This window comes from Macaca mulatta, chromosome 12 (assembly GCF_049350105.2).
Source record: "Macaca mulatta isolate MMU2019108-1 chromosome 12, T2T-MMU8v2.0, whole genome shotgun sequence".
Taxonomy (NCBI): Eukaryota; Metazoa; Chordata; class Mammalia; order Primates; family Cercopithecidae; genus Macaca; species Macaca mulatta.
In genome coordinates, this window is record NC_133417.1 from 133047743 (window position 1) to 133074938 (window position 27196).

Consider the following 27196-nt stretch of genomic DNA (forward strand, 5'->3'; position numbering starts at 1 on the left):
TGGTCACTGTGCTAGCTGAGAAGTGAAACTTCATTGCACTTTTGAAGAAATTCTCTCACCGAAAGGAAAGAAAAACTAAGTGGATATCAAGCACAGTTCTGCTTCTCAAACTGTGTAGTGATTTTCCTCCCACCCACTCAGAATAACCAAGAGCTTTCTTGAAGATCCTTGCCCGTCTTACTAGAATATCCTCCTTGTCCACTCAAATTTTTTTTTTTTCTTTTTTTTTGAGACAGAGCCTCTCTCTGTTGCCCAGGCTGGAGTGCAGTGGTATGATCTCGGCTCACGGCAACCTCCGATGTTCAAGTGATTTTCCTACCTCAGCTTCCCCAGTAGCTGGGATTGCAAGTGCCCGCTGCCATATCCGGCTAATTTTTGTATTTTTAGTAGAGATGGGGTTTCACCCTGTTGGCCAGGCTAGTCTTGAACTTTTGGCTTCAAGCGAGCCACCCATCTCAGCCTCCCAAAGTGCTGGGATTACAGACGTGAGCCACTGCCCCCGGCCTGTCCACTCAACTTTAATCCCAGCATCGAGACCTTTTCCGTTATCTCATCTTTTGTCCCCTATTTCACTTTCCCAGATCCACATAACACCAGTGAGAGATAACCCTCGATACCTAGGGAGAAGTGTGATCTCACTGTGTCCACTTTTTCCCGAACATGAACTCCACGATTGTGTCCAAAGAGTAAAAGCAATTTCTCCTTTTTATCTCTTCTGGTAAAGCTGAAGTTGGGAAGCGGAGAGGTTTGGCAGAGTTGATGGGACCTTTGTTTCCTATTGGAAAGAAAATGAGGGTAGGAAGTTGCTGAACAAAGGGTCTCCACCTTGCCTTTGCAGGGCTGCTGACCCTCATCATGGGCAGAAGCTACTGCCAGCCTGCTGCCTAGAGCTGTCTTTGCAGATTTAACACTTTAGTGAGGGGCTAGGTCCTACTGCTGAGCCCAGGATCTAGTCAGTTACTAAACCATGGAATCACAAAGCCGGTTGGCAGATCTTTAGTTTTGTGCTGGTTAGATGTGACCATGACTTTGGTTTTTATTTACTTCTTTCTTTTGTATAACTATACGTATTTTTAGATTGGGTGCTACACAGTTAAGTCTGTATATATGATTTGCATGATCCAGTTTAGGCCCAAAGTCAGGAAAATTACTGCCATGCAAGGTGAGTTGACATGTTCCTGTGTTTGTGGCTAAGAAGCTTTGGTATATAGAATTAGAAAAAAAAATATAGAAAAAAGCAAAGGCTTGGGACCAACCCAAATGTCCATCAATGATAGACTGGATTAAGAAAACGTGGCACATATATACCATGGAATACTATGCAGCCATAAAAAGATGAGTTCATGTCCTTTGCAGGGGCATGGATGCAGCTGGAAAGCATCATTCTCAGCAAACTATCACAAGGGCAGAAAACCAAACACTACATGTTCTCACTTATCAGTGGGAATTGAACAGTGAGAACACTTGGACACAGGATGGGGAACATCACACAACGGGGCCTGTCGGAGGGTGGGGGCCTGGGGAAGGGATAGCGTTAAAAAAAAAAAAGAAAAAGAACGGACTCAAGTAAGAAAAGAATGTGTGTATGTCTTGGAGTTGGTGATAGAGAATGATTTGGAGGAAAAAACCCTCTTAAAACTAAGCCTTTGATGAAATTCGTGGGTGTTTGGTCAACTTATTTGTTGAACTGGATGAGTTCACTTATAGCACTGAAATCTGACTGTGGATTCAAACATTTCACTCCCATTTCCCCGAATCATTTTGCATTTCTAACTTGAAGCCCTGAATTGATAAACATAGATGACAGGAATAAAATGGTTCTACATTTTTCATATTTCTCAATAGGTTTGGTTTTCCTTTTGGGAATTTTTTTTCAAAAGAGAACTGATTGGCTCTGGGCCCAGTATCAGGAAACTACCTGCTCAGTCAGGCAGAGAATGAAAGGCTTGAGATAAAGGGCCTGGGAACAGTTTATCAGTCAGACTTTCAAAGGAGGAGTAATCAAGTAGTGTAGGAAAAGCGCAGCATAATTATCTGAACAAGGATAAAGGAAAGAAGTGGGGAAGTGCCACAGCTGGGAAATTAGCTGTGGTGCTCAAATAACCAGGATCCTGGAATTCTGACCATAGGAAAGCACTGAGGGAAATTTGGAGGCCCCTTTTGTTACCAAAAAGACCCTGGGCTGTTGAAATTCCTTTGCATAGTAGACTCAGGGAAATAAATTGAAAAGAAGAAACACAGTTTGTTTGTTTGTGTGTATTTTGTTTGTTTGTTTGTTTTTAGAGCAAATCTAAGGATTTCCAGAAGTGCTCCGAGGTAGCCATTCTTCAACTTTTTGGAGTTGTGGACTCCTGGAGGACTTGGATGAAAACTATGGCCTACTTCTCAAGAAAAATATACCTATACATACAGAGCCAAACACAATCTCCGGGGCTGGGTAAACATCTTGGAGACCAGCCATGGCAGTGCCTAGGGATGCAAACAATTTGAAGTTAACAGTCCTTCAGTTTGAAGTATTGTAGCAAACTGCTATAAGTGATAAGTAATTATGAAGCAAGGAGTATAAGGAAATGCTTCATGGAAGACAGAGTTACCTCTAGCAATGCCATGGAAGTCTTGGAAAAGTTATAGTGCAACAGACAGAAGCAAGGTCACAAGACTGGAAGTCAAAGGAACACACAGCAGAAGCAGCTTGGGTTTTGGAAGAAGGTAGTTCAGTGTTGAATTTCTGATTCCACTAGAGTCTAGCCACGTGAACCTGGGCAAGGGTGCTTACCCAGGTTTGGAATCCAGTGATTCCTGGGGAGCTGTCAACTTTCTCCTTTTATGGCCAGGATGGAAGAAGCAGGTGATGGAACAGAAGCAGTGTGGAATGTGTGTCTGGATTTATCTGGTTTCAAATCTCAGCTCTGACATTATAAGTCGGGTGACCTCAGGCAGGTTATTCAATTTTCCCAGTCTCTTATCTCTAAAATAGGTATAGAAATAGGTATCCAAAGAATGATAAGTACGTAAATAATGATGAGAACATAAATAATGTGTTATAGAGAGAACTTTCAATAATAAATAGGTTTTATTATGACAAAGGAGGCTTATTTAATTTCAGTAGAAGGTACATTTTGGGAGAAAGTGACAGATCTCTGAAGAAATTAATGCCAAATTATAAATATCAAAAAGCTATTAAGCTCTGTCCATTTTGGGGTAAATTTTACTCATTTAATATTTTTGTGTGTCTTCCTATGTGACTTCCTGCTTAAGATGTTAGAATTTCTTTTGATAGGTAATGGGTTAAGAATGGAAATAATAGGCACGGTCTGCATTTTACGGGGTTCTTTGGATATTGCAGCAGCAAGAATAATTGGTTGGGCAGGGTAATTTCTGGGTTGCTAGACTCTGCCAGTGATTAATGATATACCTTTGCATAGGTCACTTAAGTTTTGTGGACTGCAGTTTTCTGATATATTTAAGGAGATAACTTCCTTTTTATATTTTATGATTCTATGATCTTGAGGTTCTATTGTAGCCAGAATAAGGCTGAGATATTCTGTGATCTAGTTTTTTAAAAAAATTATTTATACATTTTCTGTAGAGGTAGGGGGTCTTACTATGTTGCCCAGGCTGGTCTTGAACTCCTGGCCTCAAGCAATCCTCCCGCCTCAGCCTTCCAAAGGTGTGGGATTACAAGTGTGAGCCACCAAGCCTGGTATAATTTAGTCTTGTTCAACATGACATCGAGCAATCCAGTAGTCTAAGCACAAAGTTCTCAAAAATAAACTTCAACTTACTGTAGGATTTCTGGTAGAGGTAAGAAATCCTCTACAAGTTTTTTCCACAGAGTATCATTTAGCAAAAAATTTCAAACTATTCCCTGTAGACATTTTACCTTTCTTTAAAATTTCAAACTCATGGTTACTGCCCACCACTCCGCCCCCCTCCCTGGCCAAAAAATCTCATCACCTCACTCTATTCATGTAATTTTCCCATCATTACTCTTTTTCCCTATTTACTTCTTCTCCTCAGGTCTAGTTCCTATAAAAGGATCTTGCCTGTGTCACAAACAGCCCCCTGGGGAAGTTGGACTGGTCTGTCAACCTCTTTTTCTCTCCTGGGGACCAACCAATTAGAACAATGGAGAACAAATTTGGGATGTTATCTTCCTACTATTCTTTGATTCTGTGGCTGGGGTGAGGACACCGCTTCGGAAAACTACTATATTAATACAGACTTTGAGCTCTGAGACCTGAGACCAGGACAGCCAAGGTGGGAGACAAGGAAATGAGTTGGAGGCAAAGTGTAAAAAGAATTAGTGACATTAGAAGAAAACCTAGGGAATACCATTCAGGACATAGGCATGGGCAAGGACTTCATGTCTAAAATACCAAAAGCAATGGCAACAAAATCCAAAATTGACAAATGGGATCTAATTAAACTAAAGAGCTTCTGCACAGCAAAAGAAACTACCATCAGAGTGAACAGGCAACCTACAGAATGGGAGAAAATTTTTGCAATCTACTCATCTGACAAAGGGCTAATATCCAGAACCTATAAAGAACTCAATCAAATTTACAAGAAAAAAACAAACAACCCCATCAAAAAGTGGGCAAAGGATATGAATAGACACTTCTCAAAAGAAGACATTCATACAGCCAACCGACACATGAAAAAAATGCTCATCATCACTCACCATCAGAGAAATGCAAATCAAAACCACAATGAGATACCATCTCACACCAATTAGAATGGCAATCATTAAAAAATCAGGAAACAACAGGTGCTGGAGAGGATGTGGAGAAATAGGAACACTTTTACACTGTTGGTGGGACTGTAAACTAGTTCAACCATTGTGGAAAACAGTGTGGTGATTCCTCAAGGATCTAGAACTAGAAATACCATTTGACCCAGCCATCCCATTACTGGGGATATACCCAAAGGATTATAAATCATGCTGCTATAAAGACACATGCACACGTATGTTTATTGCGGCACTACTCACAATAGCAAAGACTTGGAATCAACCCAAATGTCCATCAGTGACAGACTGGATTAAGAAAATGTGGCACATATACACCATGGAATACTATGCAGCCATAAAAAAGGATGAGTTCGTGTCCTTTGTAGGGACATGGGTGCAGCTGGAAACCATCATTCTCAGCAAACTATCGCAAGAGCAGAAAACCAAATACCACATGTTCTCACTCATAGGTGGGAATTGAACAATGAGATCACTTGGACATAGGAAGGGGAGCATCACACACCAGGTCCTATTGTGGGGAGGGGGTAGAGGGAGGGATGGCATTAGGAGATATACCCAGTGTAAATGATGAGTTAATGGGTGCGGCACACCAACATGGCACATGTATATATATGTAACAAGCCTGCACGTTGTGCACATGTACCCTAGAAATTAAAGTATTAAAAAAAAAGAAATAAAAAGAATTAGTGACAAACAGATAGGGCAAATGAGGGTAGGAGTAATCAACGGTGACTTCCCATGGTTGATCCATTTTCCACACATCCTTGAACTTCTGAGCATCCTCCGTAAGGTGCTAAACGGACAAGGACAGAACAACACAGGTGATTATGTGGCATTAAAAACAAAGCCCGATGGGAGTTCAAAGTAGAGAACTGTTTCATCCAATTATGGGAACTTCCTTGAAAAAGTAGCCTTTGAATTAGACATTGAATGACATGTAGAATATGACCACCTAACAACAGTGATGGTTTTAGCTCCTCCAGGGGCAAGTGAAGACCCATTAGGGAAAGACTTTGAGATATGTTTATTATGTTAAGTGAGAGATAAGACCAGAAGAGTTTTTGTATTTTCCCAGGACTTCTTGGAATGATGGAATTGCACAGGAGAAGCGTGGATAGAATTCCACCAAGTGAGTTCCCTCTCATGTTCTGAGGGGCTTCCCCAAGCCTGCAGATGTGTATGCTAAATGTCCCCTAGGCTAGTCACCTTGACAATGGTCAGGGTCTGAAGGCCCAGATCTAAGAAGGCCTGGCTCAAAGAAGGCCTTGTGTGTCCCCAGAAACAGACACACAATCAGTTCCTTTCCCCTCTACTCTTGGCTTTGTCTTCTGTCTGAGGCTGATATGTGTTTCTCTTCTTGCATCACACTCATGGGCTTGGTGATGGGGATCAGATGGCTCATGTGTGATCATGCTAGACTGCTGTTAGTCACTCCTGGGAACTGGATTTGGTTCAAGTTTATTCAGTGCGACTTAATGCTGACAGACTACTTTCTACTTTAACATCAAGTCTCTTACTGATGTACAGGAAATGATAAATAGGTCACAACAAAAATTAAGACTAAGAAGTCAGCAATCATCAAACTGTAAGAGTTGAGGGTGACGAGGGAGCTGGAGTAGTCCTTGCCAGAACTCCAGGCCAAATGGCACACGTGCCAGGTAAATATTTGTAGGATGCTGGCAGGCACATTGTGGGTGGATTGCAATTTTTTTTTGAATGATGAAATAGAAGCAGGGTGTTTTTTTTGTTTGTTTGTTTTTGTTTTTTTGGCATCACATACAAGAAATGTCTACAGGTGCCAGGAGATGATCTTACCATATCTAGGAAGTTTTTGTGTGTTTATTTATTTACTTATGACATTGTTCTCCCCCTTCCATTTCTAGAATGTATTTTCTCTCCTTAGTCAAAGAAACGCTAATTGCTGTTTATGATTCAGACGAGTCTTGAAAGAATAGAAGGAAAAAAGAGAACAACTTCATTTCTTCTTTTGTGTAAAATGTCCTGTGTCAAATTTCCATACTCTAACACTTTCTCTGTAGTATCTTCATAATTCACCAACTTCTTTAAAGGAAGAGAATAGTTTTTAATATATCTTTGTTTGTCTGAGAATATTCATCAGAGTGAGTGTTCACTGCTAGGCTGTTGGTTACCTGAATAATATCTCCTTTAATAACATAAAATGTGGAACACAGAATTTAGAACTGTATTTTCCTCTTTCTATTTATTTTTCTTCTCCTTATTCTTCTCCTCCCCTTCCTCGTTCTCCTCCTCCTCCTCCTCTTTCTCTTTCTCTCTCTACTACTGAGTTCAAATCTCATTTCTGTCACTTACATCCTGTGACTCTGGGCAAGTTACTTCATTTTACTTTGTTGCAGATTCCTCACTTGTTAAATGGGAATTATAATAGTCATTATGATATATACAATAGAGACTATATATGATGATACTTATATTATCATTGTAATGATTAAACAAATTGATATACATAAAACACATATAAAAGTGCCTGCCAGTAAGTTGCTATATAAATGCTTGCTGTTGTAATGACTTTCTTATAGATTTTTGTTTTGTCTTTCCAACTAAATCATAAGCTGCTCAATCACAAGTCTACTTCTTTTATGTCTGTGTCTTGACCACATTGCTTAATGCAGTAGAAACGGTATCATCAATAACAGTTTGCGCTTGAGTCATACTTCACATTGAACAGGCTACTTTCACTTAGATCACCTCACCAATCCTCTCAATCATACTTGGATACATGCTTATTCCCACGTTTTAAATGAGAAACTGAGGCTAAACTTTTGTTTGATCAGGGCCACACGGCTAGTGTGTGACCCAGATGACCTTAGAACTTAGTCTTTCTGGTTTCTGGCCTGTTATTTCCTCCAGGCAACCTGACCACACGGCAGATGTTCAACAAATGCTTCTGTGTGTTCATGTGTTTCTCTAAGATGCGTCTTTCACATTCTATAGAGTAATTTGGCACGGTAACTTTCAGTGGTCATTTCTTATTTATATATTTTGGTATAGTTAAAATTCCTGAAATAAGAGATTCCTGTCCTTCTAATGTGCTTTACTGCTATAAATTATAGGAAACATCACATCATTCAGTCTCTTCCTCCTTTCTTCCCCTCCTTCACTGAAAGTTCTCATTAGTTTTAGCTTCCCAGTTTCTTAAAATAATTCCCTGCATTCCTGCACTTAGTCTCTTACTTGTTCTTCTTCTTCTTCTTCTTTTTTTTTTTGACAGGGTCTCGCTCTCACTCTGTCACCCAGGCTAGAGTACAGTGGTGTAATCTCGGCTCATTACAACCTCTGCCTCCTGGGTTCAAGTGGCTCTCCTGCCTCAGCCCCCTGAGTAGCTGGAACTACAGGCATGCACCACCACGCCCGACCAATTTTTGTATTTTTAGTAGAGATGGGGTTTCACTATGTTGGCCAGGCTGGTCTTGAACTCCTGACCTCAAGTGATCCTCTTATCTTGGCCTCCCAAAGTGCCGGAATTACAGGCATGAGCCACTGCACTTGGCCCTAGTCTCTTACTTCTATTATTTATTGTGGAGATTGGACTTCTTAGGAGTTGGAGGGATGAAGAACCTTGTGTCTGAATGATTTTCTTAGCTGCCTTCATGAAGAAACAGAAGCTTTCTCATTTGTAATGGCATTTTAGCCATTATGCGTTCATGCTACCTACTTCTTCTAAACTCCCAAAAGTCTGTGGAAGAACTTGCTAATGTCTTTTCTATCAGAGGTACAGTTTGAAAGTAAACACATACATTTTTATCAGTAAGTAAAAGGGTCAACATTTTTCTAGAGCTTAAGTAAAATTCTACTCATGTACACTAATATTTGGCACAGAAAGCAAGGAAGGAGAAAAAACAGAAGCAGAAAGAGGGGAAAAATCTTATATACTATATTTTATATGTAAAAACTAATGGCCTATTGAAAAGGAATAAGAAAAGCAGGTGTGATGGGAGAGAAGATAGAGAGAAAAGAAGGAGGAGGAAGGCGAGGAAAAAATAAGCTTAAATCCCCAAAGAAAGCAGAAGTGATATTAAAATAAAATAAATTCAGAGTAAGAGAAACGAACAAAGGATAACTACACAAAGGTGCTTCATGTGCTACTCAGGCTCCACGGTGTTGTGAGTTACCTGCTTTCATTACTGAAATCATCTTTTTAAAAGTGATTCTGGGCTGGGTGTGGTGGCTCACGCCGTAATCCCAGCACTTTGGGAGGCCAAAGTGGGAGGATTACCTGAGGCCAAGAGTTTGAGAACAGCCTGGTCAACACGGTGAAACCACATCTCTATTGAAAATACAAAAATTAGCCGGGTGTGGTGGTGTGCACCTGTAGTCCCAGCTACTCAGGAGGCTGAGGCAGGAGAATGGCTGGAACCTGGGAGGCAGAAATTATAGTGAACCAAGATCACACCACTGCACTCTAGCCTGGGCGACAGAACAAGACTCCGTCCAAAAAAAAAAAAAAAAGTGATTCTGAATCTCTATTTCTGAGTAACACATAGTTTTAGGGTGGAAAAGTCTCTAGTGACTTTCATGGTAAGATACCCAATTTCCTAGAGTCATAGCTTTCCTTAATATTTATTTATTTATTCATTTATTTATCAGAGATGGGGTCTCACTCTGCCACCCAGGTTGGAGTATTCTAATCCTAACTCACTGCAGCCTCGAAATTCTGGGCTCAAGAATTCCTCCTACCTCAGCTTTTTGAATAGTTGGGACTACACATGTGTGTCACCATGCCCAGCTAAATTTTTATTTTTATTTATTTATTTTTGAGATGGAGTCTCACTCTGTTGCTCAGGCTGGAGTGCAGTGACATGATCTTGGCTCACTGCAACCCTTGATTCCCGGGTTCAAGTGATTCTTCTGCCTCAGTATCCCAAGTAGCTGGGATTACAGGTGTGTGCCATCATGCCTGGTTAATTTTTGTACTTTTAGTAGAGATGCAGCTTCACCATGTTGGCTAGACTGGTCTCAAATTCCTGGCTTCAGGTGATTCTCCCACCTCAGCCTCCCAAAGTAGTAGGATTGTAGGCGTGAGCCACCGTACCCAGCCTATTTGAACTTTTTTTGTAGAGATGGAGTCATCTTATGTTGCCCAGGCTGATCTCAAACTCCTGGGCTCAAGTGATCCTGCTTTGGCCCTCCTAAAATACTGGGGTTATAGATGTGAGCCACTGCACCAAGCCTTAACTTTTTTTCCTTCAGCGATCCTGTTCATCCCTCAGCTTAGGTAAAAATTATCACCTGCACTTGACTCATCTCTGGGAGCAGGTTCTTTCCTGGAAGGCTTACTCTGTATGACACAGATGTTTAAAAGGGGTTGACAATCTTCATTTGTCTCTACCAAGGGGAATCAGTGTTCCTCCAAAAGGGCAGGAGCCTCTCAGAAGACGCTTACGCTCAATCATCATGCAGGGTGTATCCTATTCACTGGCTTTCATAACAATTTCAGACTTTTTCTGGAGATACTATACCGATTTTTGTACCAGTAGAAACCACATTTTATTCTTATTCATCTGCCATCACTCACTCAAGCTCCCTTACATGTGGCCAGCTTGGAAAGATCCGCGTGACAGAGGCAAAACAAGTCAATTGGGTAATGGATCCAAAGCTTTGGGCTTATTAGCATCATTCCCTGGTTAGCTACTACGTCACCCTACCTATTTCTACAGCAGTTGAAACATCGTTTGCATCAAGTCAACGATTCATTTCCTCTTTCTGATGTGCCGTATAGACTCCAAGCAGATTGGTGGCTCTTGACCTGGGCTGGCAGGCATGATGGAGCATTCCAGTTGCTCATCTGTTTCTAGGGTTGGGTTCACTCCTAATAGGCCCTCTGGACTCTAAAGAAATAAGTCATAAATGGTAATGTATGCAGCTGGAAGTGATATGATAGCTTAGGGTTTGCCTAACTTCTGCTGTGAGAAGAAAGGCTAAGATGGCATGATGTAATGCAATCATGAAACAGAACAAGGTTCAAAATGGATGCTTGTTTACGGTCAGACCATCACGAAAGGCAATAAAGCATTTAAAAAACCACTGGTTAAATTGGCTTGTTGTAAACTGATTAAAATCATCAGGCTAGAATACTGTAAGAGGTTATAGTCATTTCTTCTTATTGAGTAGAGATGAAGCTGCTAATTAGTAAGATCTGTAAAAGAATTCTTTTATAACATTGAATCATACGATATTACTTTCCAATGTTATTTTTATAGCATTGAATCATATAATATTACTTCCCAAAAAGAGTTCGGGGAATAACTAATTGCACACTTCTAATTGTCTAATGGAGATACCAAGGCCCAGAGAACGCAATAACTTGCCCAACCAACACAGCGAGTTATTGGTATGATTAATTAGTCATTCTTTAGCCTTCATGAGATGAATTAATTTGTGTTTCTCAAACAGTTTTATGGACATATTTTTTCTAACCTAATAAAACAACTTCACAATTAAATTCTCTAAAAGCTTAAAAGCTTATTTGCCATGTAAATTGTTTCCAGTTAGCTTTCATCTATTTTATCCTGTAAATCCCAATACAAGATATAATATATTATTGATGTCTTCCTGGCAGAGTTATGTTTCTTCTAGGGCCATCTACACAGTTAGGAGGGCAGTGAAAATTTTGTAAGGCTTACTGTAATATTTTCATGAGAGCCTTGTATGAAGTATTCTAAGAAATAATGTCTTTCTTGGCCAGGCATGGTGGCTCATGCCTGTAATCCCAGCACTTTGGGAGGCCAAGGCAGGAGGATCACCTGAGGTCAGGAGTTCGAGACCAACCTGACCAACATGGAGAAACCCCATCTCTACTACAAATACAAAATTAGCTGGACGTGGTGGTGCATGCCTGTAATCCCAGGTACTCGGGAGGCTGAGGAAGGAGAATCTCTTGAACCCAGGAGGCGGAGGTTGCGATGAGCCGAGATCACCCCATTGCACTACAGCCTGGTCAACAAGAGAGAGACTCCATCTAAAAAAAAAAAAAAAAAAAAAAAAAGAAATAAGGGGTCTTTATTCCTCTTCCAGTGGCAATTTTTACTATAAAGTATTAAAGCTATAAATAAAAGTAACTCTGTACAATTATATATATATTTTTTCTTTTTCTTATTTTCTTTGAGACAGGGTCTCGCTTTTGTTGCCCATGTTGGAATCCTGGAGTGAAGTAGCATGATCTTGGCTCACTGCAACCTCTGCCTCCCAGGCTCAAGCCATCTTCCTACCTCAGCCTCCAGAGTTGTTGGGACTAACAGCATGTGCCACCATGCCTGGTTATTATTTTTGCATTTTTTGTAGAGATAGAGTCTTGCCATGTTGGCCAGGTTGGTCTCAAACTCCTTGGCTCAAGCCATCTGGCTATCTCGGCCTCCCAAAGTGCTGGGATTACAGGTGTGAGCCACGGAGCCCAGCCTAACATTTTCTTTCTTTCTTTCTTTCTTTCTTTCTTTCTTTCTTTCTTTCTTTCTTTCTTTCTTTCTTTCTTTCTTCCTTTCTTTCTTTCTTTCTTTCTTTTTCTCTCTTTCTCTCTTTCTTTCTTTCCTTCTTTTTCTTTATTTCTCTCTCTCTTTCTTTCTTTCTCTCTCTTTCTCTCTTTCTTTCTTTTTTTTTTTTTGACAGAGTCTCACTCTGTTGCCCAGGCTGGAGTGCAGTGGCATGATCTTGTCTCACTGCAACCTCTACCTCCCAGGTTCAAGCAATTCTCGTGCCTCAGCCTCCCCAGTAGCTAGGATGACAGACGCCCACCACCACACCCAGCTAATTTTTTATTTTATTAGTAAAGACAGTGCTTCACCATGTAGGCTGGGCTGGTCTTGAACTTCTGACCTGAAGTGATCCGCCCTCCTCGGGCTCCCAAAATGATGGGATTACAGGCATGAATCATGGCACTCGACTATATTTCTCAGTTTATTTTGCTTCATATACTAGGAACTGTAGTTTGTTTCACATGTGGTCTTGAAAATAGCTTGTTCTGTTCTGATTATAAGTAATATGTATTTATTGTTTAAAAAAAAAAGGATAAATATCCAGGTGCAGCGGCATGTGCTTGTAGTCCCAGCTACTCGGGAGACTGAGGCAGGAGGATGCCTTTGAGCACAGGTGTTTGAGACTGTAGTGAGCTGTGATTGTGCCACTGCATTCTAGCCTGGGTGACTGAGCAAGACCCTGTCTCTAAATAAATACATAAATAAATAAATAAATAAATAGATATTGATAAATATAGAAAAAATGTGAAAACCAAAGGGGAGCACCTCCCGCTACCAGAGATCATTTGTATTTTCATTCTGGTGAATTTCCTTCTAGTCTTTTTAAAAAATGCATAAATATAGGAAATACACAATTACGAGAAATATACAACTTCCCATAATGAGTTAACACACCATTTATGATTTTGTGTCCTGCTAGTCTCACTGTCATTATGTCATTAGCATTTATCCCTTGCATAAAATGCTTCGCAGATTACTAAATGGCAACATACTATAATATTGAACTTTGTGGATATCCAAGAATGACTTTAATCACTATTCTCTTACTGAGTATTTGTGTATTTTTTGTTTCCTTTCCTATTTTAATTGTGATGCAGTGAATAGTTTTGTACAGAATTTTTGCACACATTTCTGATTATGTTCATAGTAAATACACATTGTCTTAAACAAATGGTTAGGCTTAGATTTTCCTGGAATAACTCTGGAGCCATATACAAATGGACAGCTGAACCTTTTTCTACAGAACTGTAATAGACTTAAACCCACATAAAACTGGAGTATTTACACATCACACGTTAGAACTTGGAATATGCCAACATGCTAGCCTATTAACGCCATTCATAACGACCACTTGGAAATTCTTGGCTCTAACCTGAAGCTACATGCTATGAAGGAATGCAGGCCTCGGTCCCCGTTTGTACCTTAACTGATCAGCATTCCTTAGTAAACTGTTCTCTGCCTAGTCAGATGATTACTGTAGCTGCCTTCTTATGAGACACATGCAGGGGAATTTTCAGATTTACGATAGAGAGCTACCAATATTTCATCATCAGTGCCACAACTCTCATACATATTAAAAACCTTTGATCTGTTAAGTAAATATGCTCGGCACCCAGAGGCTCCTTTGGAAAGTACGGGAGTGGTAGGGAATGCCCTCCCCATTTCCATTGGTTCTCTTCTTCCGGTTCTTCGATTTCCTTGGCAAAATATTTACTTTAAGAGTTCAGGGTGTGGCATACTCACTTTACAAGGGCATGTGCTCTTTGTGCCAGGAAAAAATAAAAAGTCCCTTGTGGTTAATGAAGTAGAGGTGAGGACATAATCACAATAGACGATAGTGCCGAGGCTCTTGTCACAGTTTAGACTCATATTCACGAGAAGAAGACGTAGTTGCTTCTGCAATATCCTACGTAAATTTATCTCTATCTGATCTTCGTGAAAGGTGCAGAGAAATGGGTTTACTTGATCAGGGAGTTATGGAAGGTTGTTTCTCAATCTCTCTCTCTCTCTCTTTTTTGGAGACAGAGTCTCACTCTGTCACCTAGGCTGGAGTGCAATGGTGCGATCTTGGCTCACTGCAACCTCCGCCTCCCAAGTTTAAGCTATTCTGCTGCCTCAGCTTCCCTAGTAGCTGGGATTACAGGCGCACACCACCACGCCAGACTAATTTTTGCATTTTTAGTAGAGACGGAGTTTCACCATATTGGCCAGGCTGGTCTTGAACGCCTGATCTCAGATGATCTGCCTGCCTTGCCTCCCAAACTGCTGGGATTACAGCCATGAGCCCCCACATCTGGCCTACAATCTCAAAACTATTAAATATATGCATAGTTTTTGACCCCAACATTTCATTTCTTGAAGTTATCTTAAGAAAGTAATTAAGAATATGTACAGAGAGTCATCCATAGACTGTTCTTCATAGTACTATTTATAATGATTGAAAAATCAGAAACAACCTGGAGAATTCAATCATGAATAACCACACAATTGAAAATTGTACAACTGTTTTAAATGATGGCATACAAAGTCATTTTTTAAAAGATGAACAGATAACTGTATTCATATCCTTAAATGAAAAGGCTAGGTTAAAAAAATGTACTCTAAGATTCAATTTATGTTAAATATATGAACAGAAGTGAATCTGGAAGCTATTAAAAACTTAGCACTGTGATTCTCTAGATGGTGAGTCTATGACTAATCTTTGCATTCCTCTTTTAACTTATTTATGTATTTTATTTTTTCAACAGAGTATGTATTATGGTAATATTTTTTGAAGCACAGAAAGAGATTTAAAACTCTGTTCTTTCTGTATTGTGCCTCAAAGACTTTCTTCCACCTTCAAGAGAAGATAAAACAATAGAAGATTTATGTACTTAGACTGACATGCACATTTTTTCTTTGTGATAAAGTCTCCTTGCAAGGAAAAGACTAAACAGCAAACGTTACATTAAAACCATTACAAAAAATTGGGAGCAGATATGATTCTAGAATTACAAATATGTTGCCTTCATGACATCATTCTCCCCATCTCAAAACAGTCATCCCACTCTCCTCAATGTAGTGCAGTTAGCCTCAGAATCCCAACCAACACCTTTCCTCAAAGATTGGCATCCATTTGCTATCTCAGGAAATTGTCATACTAAAATCAATTAGAAATCTGGTAAAGAAAGGCCGGGAGTGGTGACTCACGCCTGTAATCCCAGCACTTTGGGAGGCCGAGGTGGGCAGATCACCTGAGGTCAGGAGTTCGAGACCAGCCTGGCCAACATGGTGAAACCCCACCTCTACTAAAAATACAAAAATTAGCCAGGTATGGTGGCACGCACCTATAATCCCAGCTACTAGGGAGGCTGAGGCAGGAGAATAGCTTGAACCCGGGAGGTGGAGGTTGCAGTGAGCCAAGATTATGCCACTGCACTCCAGCCTGGGCGACAGAGTGAGACTCTGTTTCAGAAAAAAAAAAAAAAAAAGAAAGGAAACTGGTAAAGAGTATTTGTTGCATTTTTCATGAAATATTGTTATAAAAAAATTCTTCTAAACCAAGAAGCATAGCATTTCCCTTTAAGAAAAATGCTATGAATATGTTAGAATATTTAAACAAAAAAGCACAATTTATTTTATTGTGGAGAATTATATATAATATGCTGGAAATACAGAAAATCAATAATTTTTCTTTTTATTTTGAGACAAAGTCTCGCTCTGTTGCCCAGGCTGGAGTGCAGTGGCGCGATCTCGGCTCACTGCAACCTCCACCTCCTACATTCAAAGGATCCTCCACCTCAGTCTCCCAACAGGTACATGCCACCATGCCTGGCTAATTTTTGTATTTTTAGTAGAGATGGGGTTTCACCATGTTGGCCAGGCTGGTCTTGAACTCGTATCCCTCAAGTGATCTGCCTGCCTCGACCTCCCAAAATGCTGGGATTACACACGTGAGCCACTGCGTCCAGCCTAAATCAATACTATTTTAAAGTACAATAAATCAGTGTACATGTGTTACAGAGTACACCCAGGTATCTTCTCATGGTGACACCATGCACACATACACAGACATTCAGCATGAACACTGAGTATTTTGGTATGTCCTATAGCATTTACCTTGTTTCTTAGGGGAGTTTTAATTTCTTGATGTTTTGTTTAGCATTTGAATCCTCCTTCAACCTGGATTTCAAGGCACAGATCTTGGTTGAGCCAACAGGGCTGAAGGCATTCTACTACCAGCTGAGCAAAGAAAGGCAAAGTTGGTTTGATGATACTAAAATTTAAAAAGCTCATCTTTCCTAAAAGACTTGAAGATTTAAAAAATCACTCATGTGGATCTGTAAAGTTGTTTCAATGGAGTTGATTCTTTATTGTAGGGACAATTTAATCATGGAAAGTTGATAGGCTTGGTTATGCAAATTATTCTGAAGTGGTAAGGAAGACTCACTGGCTTCAAAAGTTAAAAGGGAAATTCCTAGTAAGACCTTTGAGCCCTCGTGTACATTGATAAATAGAATTGTCTTTACCATGGCGAAAGGTTCCTTGGAAAGCAGCCAGGTCCTCACTTCCTTGTCCAGAAATGGAAGCAATAATCTGCAATAATCAGAAATGATCTGCTTTATTTTATACTATCTAATAACAACAAACTTTTTGATCACAAATACATTGAGCCTGAAAATCAAAATAAAAGAAAGATGAAGCTGCATTCAAAAGTGCTGTGAAATAACAAGGCTTACTTTCCCATGTGTAGGAGAAATTCTGTGTTTTATATCTATCTGTATGTTTTATATCTATGTATGCTATCTGTAGGATAGCATATCATCTCCTGTGTTACTTTTTGTGGTTTATATTTTTTGTAGATATGTCATACTTTATTCTACTGGGCGCTAAAAATATAAAAAATTAGCCAGGTGTGGTGGTGGTGGGCATCTGTAGTCCCAGCTACTCAGGAGGCTGAGGCAGGAGAATGGCGTGAAGCCGGGAGGCGGAGCTTGCAGTGAGCCGAGATGGCGCCACTGCACTCCAGCCTGGGTGACAGAGAGAGACTGTGTCTCAAAAAAAAAAAAAAAAAAAAAAAAGATTCCACCTTCAGCTTTGGTCTTAACAAAAGATGCAATGCACTCATTATGTCATACTTTATAAAATTCTCACAGGGAGTAGGTCAGATATCAGCTTTCCAAAGAAATATGATGATGCTCTAAAATAGCCACCGATAAACTCATGCATAGGCTGCTTTTTTTCAAGAACCAGAAGAAATACCACTGAGACTGTTCAGGCATTGGCTGTGGGACAAGTAGAACAGGAAGCCACTTCTATTATAAATTCCTGCAGGGCTATTGTTTAAACCACAGTAAAGAACCTGGATGCCCTGTCTGATAACTGGGGCTCTTATTTCAGGAATGGAGCCTTGAGGCTCACCAAGCAAACTTTTCAATAAACATCTGGACACCCACCTGAGTTGATGATCAAAGAAAGTTCACTCCTTTTTTCACCTACTAAGATTTCATTACATTCATATTTAGTTTCCCTGTAGAAAGAAGAATTGACATAAAATTCAGCTAATTCCTCTATTCATTGTTTTTCCTGATTGGGAGGCTTTTCAAGTTCCCCAGGTTTCTTGCCTCTTTGGTTCCTATTTAAGGTCACAGCAGAGGAGCCTCTATTAACAATATGTGGGAACAAATCAGCAGAGTTTTTGTAGGACTTACGCTGGTAACTCGCAGATGCAAAATATGTCAAAGTTTTCTATACACGACCATGGAACATCACCCTTCCAGAAGCCAGCAAGCTAAGGCTATCAAAAGGTTTGAAGACGGCCTAACAAGGCTAAGGAATGGAGAAGAGGATGGGCCTTCTCTGCCTTGTCATCTTCAGAAGTGCATTTGATGTGCTAATATCTAAGCCAGTGGGGGGCTCATTCAGAAACAGAACAGTTACAGCTCTCATCACCTCCACTGCAATGCTGGGCTTCTTTCTCCTCCAGACACACCCCAAATGACCTGGTTTCCTACCTTGGAGTTTGCTAATTTTGCTGAAGGCCACCTCTTGAACGGTTTTGTTAATGTGTGTTTTTTGTTTTTGTTTTTTGGGTTTTGTTTTTGTTTGTTTTTTGTGCCTGACTGTTTATGCTTGTTGACAGCCAAAGGGCCACTGCAAATTTTTTCCTTACCCATCGCTATACCATCTGAGACTACATAATCTGAGACATCTGAGACACCTTTTTTTTTTTTTTTTTTTTTGAGATAGTGTCTCAATCTGTCGCCCAGGCTGAAGTGCAGTGGTGTGATCTTGGCCCACTGCAACCTCCGCCTCTTGGGTGCAAGTGATTCCTGTACCTCAACCTCCCCAGTAGCTGGGACTACAGGCACACTCCACCACCCCTGGCTAATTTTTGCATTTTTAGTAGAGACGGGGTTTCACTGTATTGCCCAGGCTGGTTTCGAACTCCCAGCCTCAAGCAATCCACCGGCCTCGGCCTCCCAAAGTGTTAGGATTACAGGCATGAGCCATTGCGCCGTCTTGAGATACTTTTGAAGCTGGCAGGTTGAAGGGTTTCATTTAGCAAAACATCACCAGAGAGACCACAGGAATCCTTCCTTGCCTCCACCAGACGGTCCCAGGATAGCATTAAAACCAGGTTTTATCACCCACTGACAACCTTCAATATCTCCTTCTCAACTGTTTTTTAACCAACTAGAAGCAACTCTTCACCTTCATTTAATAGTAAATATTATGAAAACTTCACACAGGTATATCAGATAATGTCCCTAAGTTTTTGGAGGGCCCAGCAGGTAGACCATTAGCGCTGGTTTCTTGTTGTTGTTGTTGTTTTTAAGTGATGGGGTCTGACTACGCTGGCCAAGCTGGTCTTCAACTCCTGGCTTCAAGCAATCCTCCTGCCTCAGCCTCCAAAAGTGAGGGCATTACAGGTGTGAGCCACAGCACCCAGCCTGTCAGTGCTTGCTTTTGATCTTGGGAAAATAAAAATGTTTTTTTGCAGACATGTAGAAATTGTTTTTTTCCACTGTGCTGCCATGGGATGAAATTAACCTTTCACGTAGAACCCTAAATTGAATTCTGATTTATGAAACTGCTAAGGCCACTTCTTTTCTGCTATGGAAAATAATCTCCGCTTAGTCTTCAATGTTAGAACATTTGCATGCACACATTCACACACGAATATACACACACAAAGGACAAGCTATGGTCAGGGAGGAAAAAGGACATGAATTATTATCACTCAAATAATGACTCATTTACATGAACCCTACTGTTCACTGAAGAGGAAGGATAGAAATTCATTCATTCATTCAATAAAGATCTATTGTGCATCTAATGTTTTTTTTTTTGATAGTATCTCGCTCTGTCGCCCAGGCTGGAGTGCAATGGCGTGATCTCGCTCACTGCAACTTCCACCTCCCAGGTTCAAGCGATTGTCCTGCCTCAGCCTCCTGAGGAACTGGGATTACAGGTGCGTGCCACCACATGGGCTAATTTTCGTATTTTTAGTAGAGACGGGGTTTCACCACGTAGGCCAGGCTGGAATGCACCTAATTTATGTTAGAGACTGTTCATGTCATGAAGAATAAAGTGGCTCAAACCTGCAATCCCAGCACTTTGGGAGACCGAGGCTGTGGGATTGCGAGGTCAGGAGATTGAGACCATTCTGGCTAACACGGTGAAACCACGTCTCTACTAAAGACACAAAAAATTAGCCGGGCATGGTGGCTGGTGCCTGTAATCCCAGCTACTCAGGATGCTGAGGCAGCAGAATTGCTTGAACTTCGGAGGCTTAGGTTGCAGTGAGCCGAAGTCGTGCCATTGCACTCCAGCCTGGGCGACAGAGCTAGACTCGGTCTCAAAAAAAAAAAAAAAAAAAAAAAAAAAAAAAGCTATTATTCAAATAAAACATATTTTTAGTAAACAAATGTTTTATTTGCTAACAGGTTGAATTCCTCAATAATTATAAAGGAATCATTTTCTTTTCTTTCTTTTTTTTTTTTTTGGAGACGAGTCTCGCTCTGCCGCCCAGGCTGGAGTGGGTGGCAAGATCTCTACTCACTGCAAGCTCCGCCTCCCAGGTTCACGCCATTCTCCTGCCTCAGCCTCCCGTGTAGCTGGGACTACAGGCGCCCGCCACCATGCCTGGTTATTTTTTTGTATTTTTAGTAGAGACGGGGTTTCACCTTATTAGCCAGGATGATCTCGATCTCCTGACCTGTGATCCTCCCGCCTCGGCCTCCCAAAGTGCTGGGATTACAGGCGTGAGCCACTGCGCCCATCCCAAATTTTCTATTTTCTTCTTTAATCAGGGTCAATTATTTGTGTCTTTCATCTCTGTTCATATCAGCTGTGATGTGGTCATAGATGACTTTTATCAGGTTGAGAAAGTTCTCAACTATTCCTAGTTAGTTGAGTGTTTTTGTCATTAGAAGGCATGCACCACCACACCCAGTTAATTTTGGTATTTTTCGTAGAAACAGGGTTTCACTATGTTGGCCAGTCTGGTCTCGAACTCCTGACCTCAGGCAATCCACCCACTTCAGCCTCCCGAAATGCTAGGATTACAGGCATGAGCCACCACTCCCGGCCAGACACATTGGTTATTTAGGAATATATGGTTTCCTTTCTGTCTGTTAGTGATTTCTAATTTAATTCCATTGTGGTTTGAATGTATACTTTATGTGATTTCAGTCATTTTACATTTATTGAGACTTGTTCCATAACCTACCATATGCTTTATCTTAGAGAATGTTCCATGTGCAACTATTCTGTTGATGTTGGATGGAGTAGTCCTTAGATTCCCGCTAAGTCTATTTGGCTTATAGTGTTGTTCAAGTCTTCTATTTTCTTGTAGATCTTCTGCCTAAATTTTATTAATTAGTGAAAATGTGGTATCAAAGCTGTCAACTTTTATTGTTAAATTTCCCATTTTGCCAGGCACGGTGGCTCACGCCGGTAATGAGGTCAGGAGTTCAACCTGGCCAACATGGTGAAACCCCGTCTCTACTAAAAATACAAAAATTATCTGGGCAAAAATTATCATGGTGCATGACTGTAGTCCCAGCTACTCAGGAGGCTGAGGCAGGAGAATCGCTTGAACCCGGGAGGCGGAGGTTGCAGTGAGCCGAGAATGGTGCCACTGCACTCCAGCCTGGGCAACAAGAGCAAAATTCTGTCTCAAATAAAATAAAATAAAATAAAATAAAATAAAATAAAATTTCCTATTCTTCCCTTCAATTCTGTCAGTTTTTACTTTCTGTAGTTTGGGGTGCTACTGTTAGGTATATGTATGGTTATAGGTTTTATATCTTCCCAGTGGGTTAATTTTGTGTCACCATGAAAGTCCCTCTTTATTTCTAGTAACATTTTAAAAAATCCATTTTATCTGATATAGGCATCACCAACTCCGGTTCTCTTTTGTTTACAGTTTGGTACATCTTTTTTTATCCTTTTACTTTCAACCTATTTGGGTCTAGTGGAGAACTCTTCTACTGCCTTAGGTTAGGGAGTCATATTACATTATCATCATTAGTACTATTATTTGACATTTGTTTTGCTGACTAGCTACTGCTGGTAGGTTTTTCTTCAACCATTCTGAGGCTCTATATTGAGTTATATTAGTACATCATCATGAAGAGCTAAAGGCAGGTAAGGATTATTTTCTGAACTGCAATATTGATTAAACCTATGTGAATGTATAAGATTCTTAGAAGAGTTGACATTAAATCAAGATGAAGATGAGGTTTGAGCCTTACTTAAAGACTGACATTTTCCGCTCTAACTGTGGACAGTACTGTAGCACTGTTATAGTATCTGACCTGAATGTTAGTCTAGCAATTCAGCGTCTTCTTCATGACAGCTGAACATCAACCATGCGATGGTATATGCATACCAGAGTGTGCCTGGCATCCCACCTCCTCCTCCTCCCCCTCCTCCTTGACTGGCTCTGGAAAGCAAATAGGGTATAACAATAGGAGTGCTGGAATGTTCCTGTGTGGGGCTGACCTTTGTATCGCTGTTATTCCTCTACTTTCAGATGCAAAAAAGATTAAGTTGAAACTGAATGAAAGTCTTTTCTGGGCCACAGGGCTGAGCTGCTTTTGCTCTTTGCAAATCCAAAGAATTTAACAGGATTTCTCCCTTTCTCAACTTCCTATCCCCTACCCTGACCTTTGCATCTTCCCAATATGAGGAAAAAGGAGGAAGTTTTCCTTGCGGGTTTTTTTTTTATGATGACATGATGGGGCCGGTTGATCAACGGGGAAAACCCCATGTGGTAACACACCTTCTGTGTACATTCCCAATTATTTGCTATAAATAGAGCCATCCCAGGCTGCTGGCAGAACACAACAGCGCTCCCGAAGCACTGGGTACCCAGCACTGAGCAGATCTGTTCTTTGAGCTAAAAAACCATGTGCTGTAGCAAGAGTTTGCTCCTGGCTGCTTTGATGTCAGTGCTGCTACTCTACCTCTGCAGTGAATCAGAAGGTAAGTGTCGCTGTTTCTGCTAGCACAGGAGAAAGACTTTTCATTTTCCTTTAAGCCTTGAGCTCAACTGGGGGTCCCTAAGGGGTGGAAAACTGTTTGAAAGTACACAAGAGGGGGTGATGGAAGTTTTCAGCCCATTGTGGAGTGGAGGAGAGAAGAGTTATGGCTGCGGATCAGGCTTTCCTCTCTGCTGTCAGTCTCAGCAGATTGGGGGAGTGGTGGGCTCTTAGAGACCCCTAAACTTCAGGACAAAGCCAAAGTGCTATTTCTGGGAGTGATACAAAGTGTGTGATGTTACCAGTAGATGGGGCTGTTTTGAAATGTAGAGAATACTCCCACGTCCCCAACTTTCTTACCTCCCAACTTAATAGTTTTGGGAAAGTTCAAAACTCATCCTTCAGAAGTAGATTATAATACCTGTCATCAACATTCCCACAAGGCCTGGGGGACATTGCTTGTCAACTTTGAAATAACATTAATCCCTTACCTGACAGCATGTTGTTATCTGACTAGGGAATGTCCAAGTATTGCTTTATTGCTCAATAGTCACACATCACTTTTAGCAACAGGTGCATTCCTGAAAATGCACATCGAATTTATTTATTTATTTATTTATTTTTGAGGCAGGATCTCACTTCATCACCCAGGCTGGAGTGCAGTGGCATGATTACTGCTCACTGCAGCCTCAACCTCCTGGAGTCAAGTGAACCTCCAGTCTCAGCCTCTTGAATAACAGGGACCATGGCCGTGTGCCACACACCCAGCTAATTTTTTTACATTATTTTGTAGAGACAGGGTTTCACTATGTTGCCCAGGCTGGTCTCGAACTCCTGGAGGCAAGCAATCTTTCCTCCTTGGCCTCCGAAAGTGCTTGGGATTACAGGCGTGAGCCACCATGCCCAACCACGTGTTGAACTTTTATGAACAAAATTAAACATTCCTATTAGCTAACATGACAATTTCAAAGCATTTTCACTCCTATAAATCGTATTTCCCTTTGTAGCTCTATTTCTCAATACTTAGTAGCCAGATAATAGATTAAGATCTGCCAATTTATTCATTTTCTGCTTTTGGAAGTTTATCTACATAAGGGTTCTTTCAAGCAGTAAGGAAGGGGGTGCTCATATTCTTGAATGATTATAGTGAACTGAAATGAAATATTGTCATTTTGTGTTTCTTACTAAAGATATCCCACTTACGAGAAGTCATGTGTTTCTCAATTGTATTATCGAACCAAAACTTCTCAGCACACAAACTGTTGTTCCAAAGAACTGTAAACTATGTTAAATGGGTTCTCAACAACCTCACAAAGGTTTCGAAGGCATTGAAACTCTTCCACTAAGTGGTTTATTCATCATATACATGAGATTCACTAGATTTTTCACAACTTAAGGTAGTTTTATAATACCAGTCACAGGATAAGTTTGTTCATGTGGACCCAATACCTTTCACTTTTTTTAGCAGCAAGCAACTTTGACTGCTGTCTTCGATATACAGACCGTATCCTTCATCCTAAATTTATTGTGGGCTTCACACAGCAGCTGGCCAATGAAACCTGTGACATCAATGCTGTCGTGTAAGTTATTAATTGATTTTAATTCAATTGTATCAGGAATACCTAGAAACTTCAGTTTTAAAAATGTTTGCCTTTTTAGAGTTTCATTCAGAAATTACTGATGTTTTGAACATAGGATCTTATCTTAAAAAGAAAGAAATGATGTGGCAAAGATAGCTTTGTCTTAGTACATATCTACTTCAAAGTTCACTTTAAACAGGACTGGAATAAGGCAAAAACTTCCTTTTTTAAAAATTGTTTGGTCAAAAGGAACTAGTATAGGGCAAAAATCACTTTCTAAGGCTATTAAAGTGATATGTTAGGAAAATATGGAAGATACATATTTTGACATGAGCATCTTCTACCAGAAAATGTTTGAGACCAAAAGTAAAATCTCAGACTAATTATACTATCACATATAATTTTCTTGATTTATATAGGATATTATATTTTGGAATTATAGAAGTTATTGATCAGATGCATACATATTCTATGCAACCACCAATAGCAAAATTATATGACAATTCTGGGACTTTGTCTTCTACCATTGTACTATTATTTGTTACATTGCAGAGAAAGGGAGAATCACTTTCATTTAGCAGTAATCTTCATCAGAAGCATTTTTTTTTTTTTTTTTGGCATTTTATTTTACCTCGTCAACTGAAGTGTTTAGTGTGTAATGAACTGGAATGTAAAGTCTCCATTGTACGTTCTGTGAAAAACCCATTTAAAAGCTCATTAAACACAAATCAAATGTTCTGATTTTTCAGCTTTCACACAAAGAAAGGGTTATCTGTGTGCGCAAATCCAAAGCAGACCTGGGTGAAACTTATTGTACGTCGCCTCAGGTATGTTACACTGACGTTTAGCCTCTGCAAAGGTTTGAGGAAAGAGGAGTATTCAAAGGGGTGGACCGTAGGTTTTCTGAGATTCTTTAATCTAACTATTGTGGAATTTTTAAAGGGAAAATTTGAGTTGGACCACAAACACAAAGAATGCATTTTTCCACCTGTAGATCATCATCGTTATTATTATTTTAATTTACTGATTTCTTATATGATGTATTAGATTTCTCTATGCATTTGATAGTTACTAGCTGCCTGATTCTTGTTGCAAAGATGCCTTCTATTTATATAATGTAAAGGCAATCCAGCATTTGGTTGTTTGTTAAAAATTGAAAAATAAACATTAGTTAAACAGAGATCAATGGTTCTGATTTACATTGACAATAACAGACAGTAACACTTTATCAACGGATGGAAGGCACCTAACACCCGTGTGCCATAGCCACTGAACTTGGAGACACAAGAAATGTGTACATATCCTGTTTCTGTCATTAATGAGCTGAGTTAGTTTGGGCAAGGGCCATCCTCTCTAAACCTCAATTTCCTCATCTGAACTCTGAGCTGCTTGACATACTGAATTGAGATTAAGGGCAGATGAAGCAACCTTTAGGTACCAAAGTCATTCCTCCCATGCAGTCACCTCGTCATTACTTACACTTTTCTTCTTTTTCATTTTACAGCAAAAAAATCAACAAGATGTAAAAACTGTGGCTTTTCTGGAATGGAATTGGACTTAGCCCAAGAACAGAAAGAACCTTCCTGGGGCTGGAGGTTTCACTTGCACATGATGGAGGGTTTAGTGCTTATCTAATTTGCGCCTCATTGGGACTTGTCCAATTAATGAAGTTGATTCATATTGCATCATAGTTTGCTTTGTTTAAGCATCACATTCAAGTTAAACTGTATTTTATGTTATTTATAGCTGTAGGTTTTCTGTGTTTAGCTATTTAATACTAATTTTCCATAAGCTATTTTGGTTTAGTGCAAAGTATAAAATTATGTTTGGGGGGAATAAGATTATATGGACTTTCTCAAGAGCAACAAGCTATTTTTTTAAAAAAACTATGTAACATTCTTTTGTTTATATTGTTCTGTCTCCTAAATTGTTGTAATTACATCATAAAATAAGAAAAATGTTAATAAGACAAATATTGAAAATAAAGAAAGAAACAAAAAGTTATTTTGCTGATTGAGTCATATATCATTTTTATGATGTGTATTGAAAACATTTCCAGGCACAGAAAATGTAAGAATTGTCTGAGAAATTACAGTTGCCACTAACTTCTAGTTGTTCCCTTTATCTCGGCCCCTCATGGCCCTGGATTTGATTTTACATGAATTATAATGGAACAGTTGTTCTATTTTTTCTTTAATTCAAAGTCATCCAGACTAAAAGTTGAAAAAGATCCTATATCTGAAATCATAACCCAATGTTTATTGATTTTTAAAAAACTGTTTAAAATAAGAAACCATGCCCACACACCTTTTGACTACAGGGACACAACCACCATTTAGAATATACCTTCAGGAATCACTTCTTCCATCCTTCTGTCACCAGCCAGGATATCTCAGCATACGAACATTTCTCCCTTTAAAAGTCCTCCAGAGTCACCTTTAAGCAGTTTCTGAAAGGAAAGTGACTATTCAGAGAGTTCTTTTTGACTGCCTTGCTAACCAGAGGGGAGCCCCCAAATGTGTGAAACCTGGTAAGAGCCCAGCAATAGGATGAAAAGACTCGGATCCAGTAGTTAACTATCACTACATCCATGCACCAACGTTCACAGAGTGCCTCGGATTCCAAAGAACACACGGGATCACGGGAGGCAGGCACACTGATGATATGATGCAAAATGAAGACACATAAATCCATAAAATAGGGCAGTGGTGGGTCATTTGACGTGGAGCCAAAAAAGAGTAAGTGGCTCAATTGTCCCCTAGGGCGTCTGCATCCTCAGGAACAGCAACACTGAATCATCGGGGAAAGTATGCTCAACATCCTGTGTGCTGATTCATCACACATACGTTTAGTATGTGCTGGGCACTGTGTCAAGTGCTACAGAGA

General features: G+C 40.1%; 1 protein-coding gene and 1 long non-coding RNA gene across 5 annotated transcripts; one reads left to right on the forward strand and one right to left on the reverse strand.

Moving 5' to 3' along the window:
- Positions 1-4985: 4985 nt before the first annotated feature.
- LOC144333333 (uncharacterized) lies at positions 4986-26988 on the reverse strand. 3 transcript variants are annotated; one of them, XR_013401914.1, is made up of 6 exons: positions 26657-26988; positions 17697-17770; positions 16770-16836; positions 16360-16482; positions 10438-10620; positions 4986-5546 (listed from the first exon to the last, which is right to left on the reverse strand). It is a non-coding gene; the product is annotated as an uncharacterized LOC144333333 (long non-coding RNA). The 3 variants fall into 3 exon arrangements; XR_013401912.1 differs by having other exon boundaries at positions 10438-11750; XR_013401913.1 differs by having other exon boundaries at positions 10438-11750; positions 26618-26988.
- CCL20 (C-C motif chemokine ligand 20) lies at positions 22575-26310 on the forward strand. Of its 2 annotated transcripts, none has more exons than XM_015110957.3 (4): positions 22575-22734; positions 24199-24310; positions 25060-25137; positions 25815-26310. In XM_015110957.3, exons 1-4 carry the CDS (start codon positions 22659-22661, stop codon positions 25834-25836), a joined length of 288 nt encoding a protein of 95 aa, XP_014966443.1. In that variant the 5' UTR covers positions 22575-22658; the 3' UTR covers positions 25837-26310.
- Positions 26989-27196: the final 208 nt, after the last annotated feature.

Coding starts and splice junctions, on each gene's coding strand:
- CCL20 (XM_015110957.3), top strand. CDS start 22,659: ATGTGCTGTAGCAAGAGTTTGCTCCTGGCTGCTTTGATGTCAGTGCTG. Junction 24,311..25,059: donor TGTGACATCAATGCTGTCGT/GTAAGTTATTAA, acceptor CTGATTTTTCAG/CTTTCACACAAAGAAAGGGT. Junction 25,138..25,814: donor CTTATTGTACGTCGCCTCAG/GTATGTTACACT, acceptor TTCATTTTACAG/CAAAAAAATCAACAAGATGT.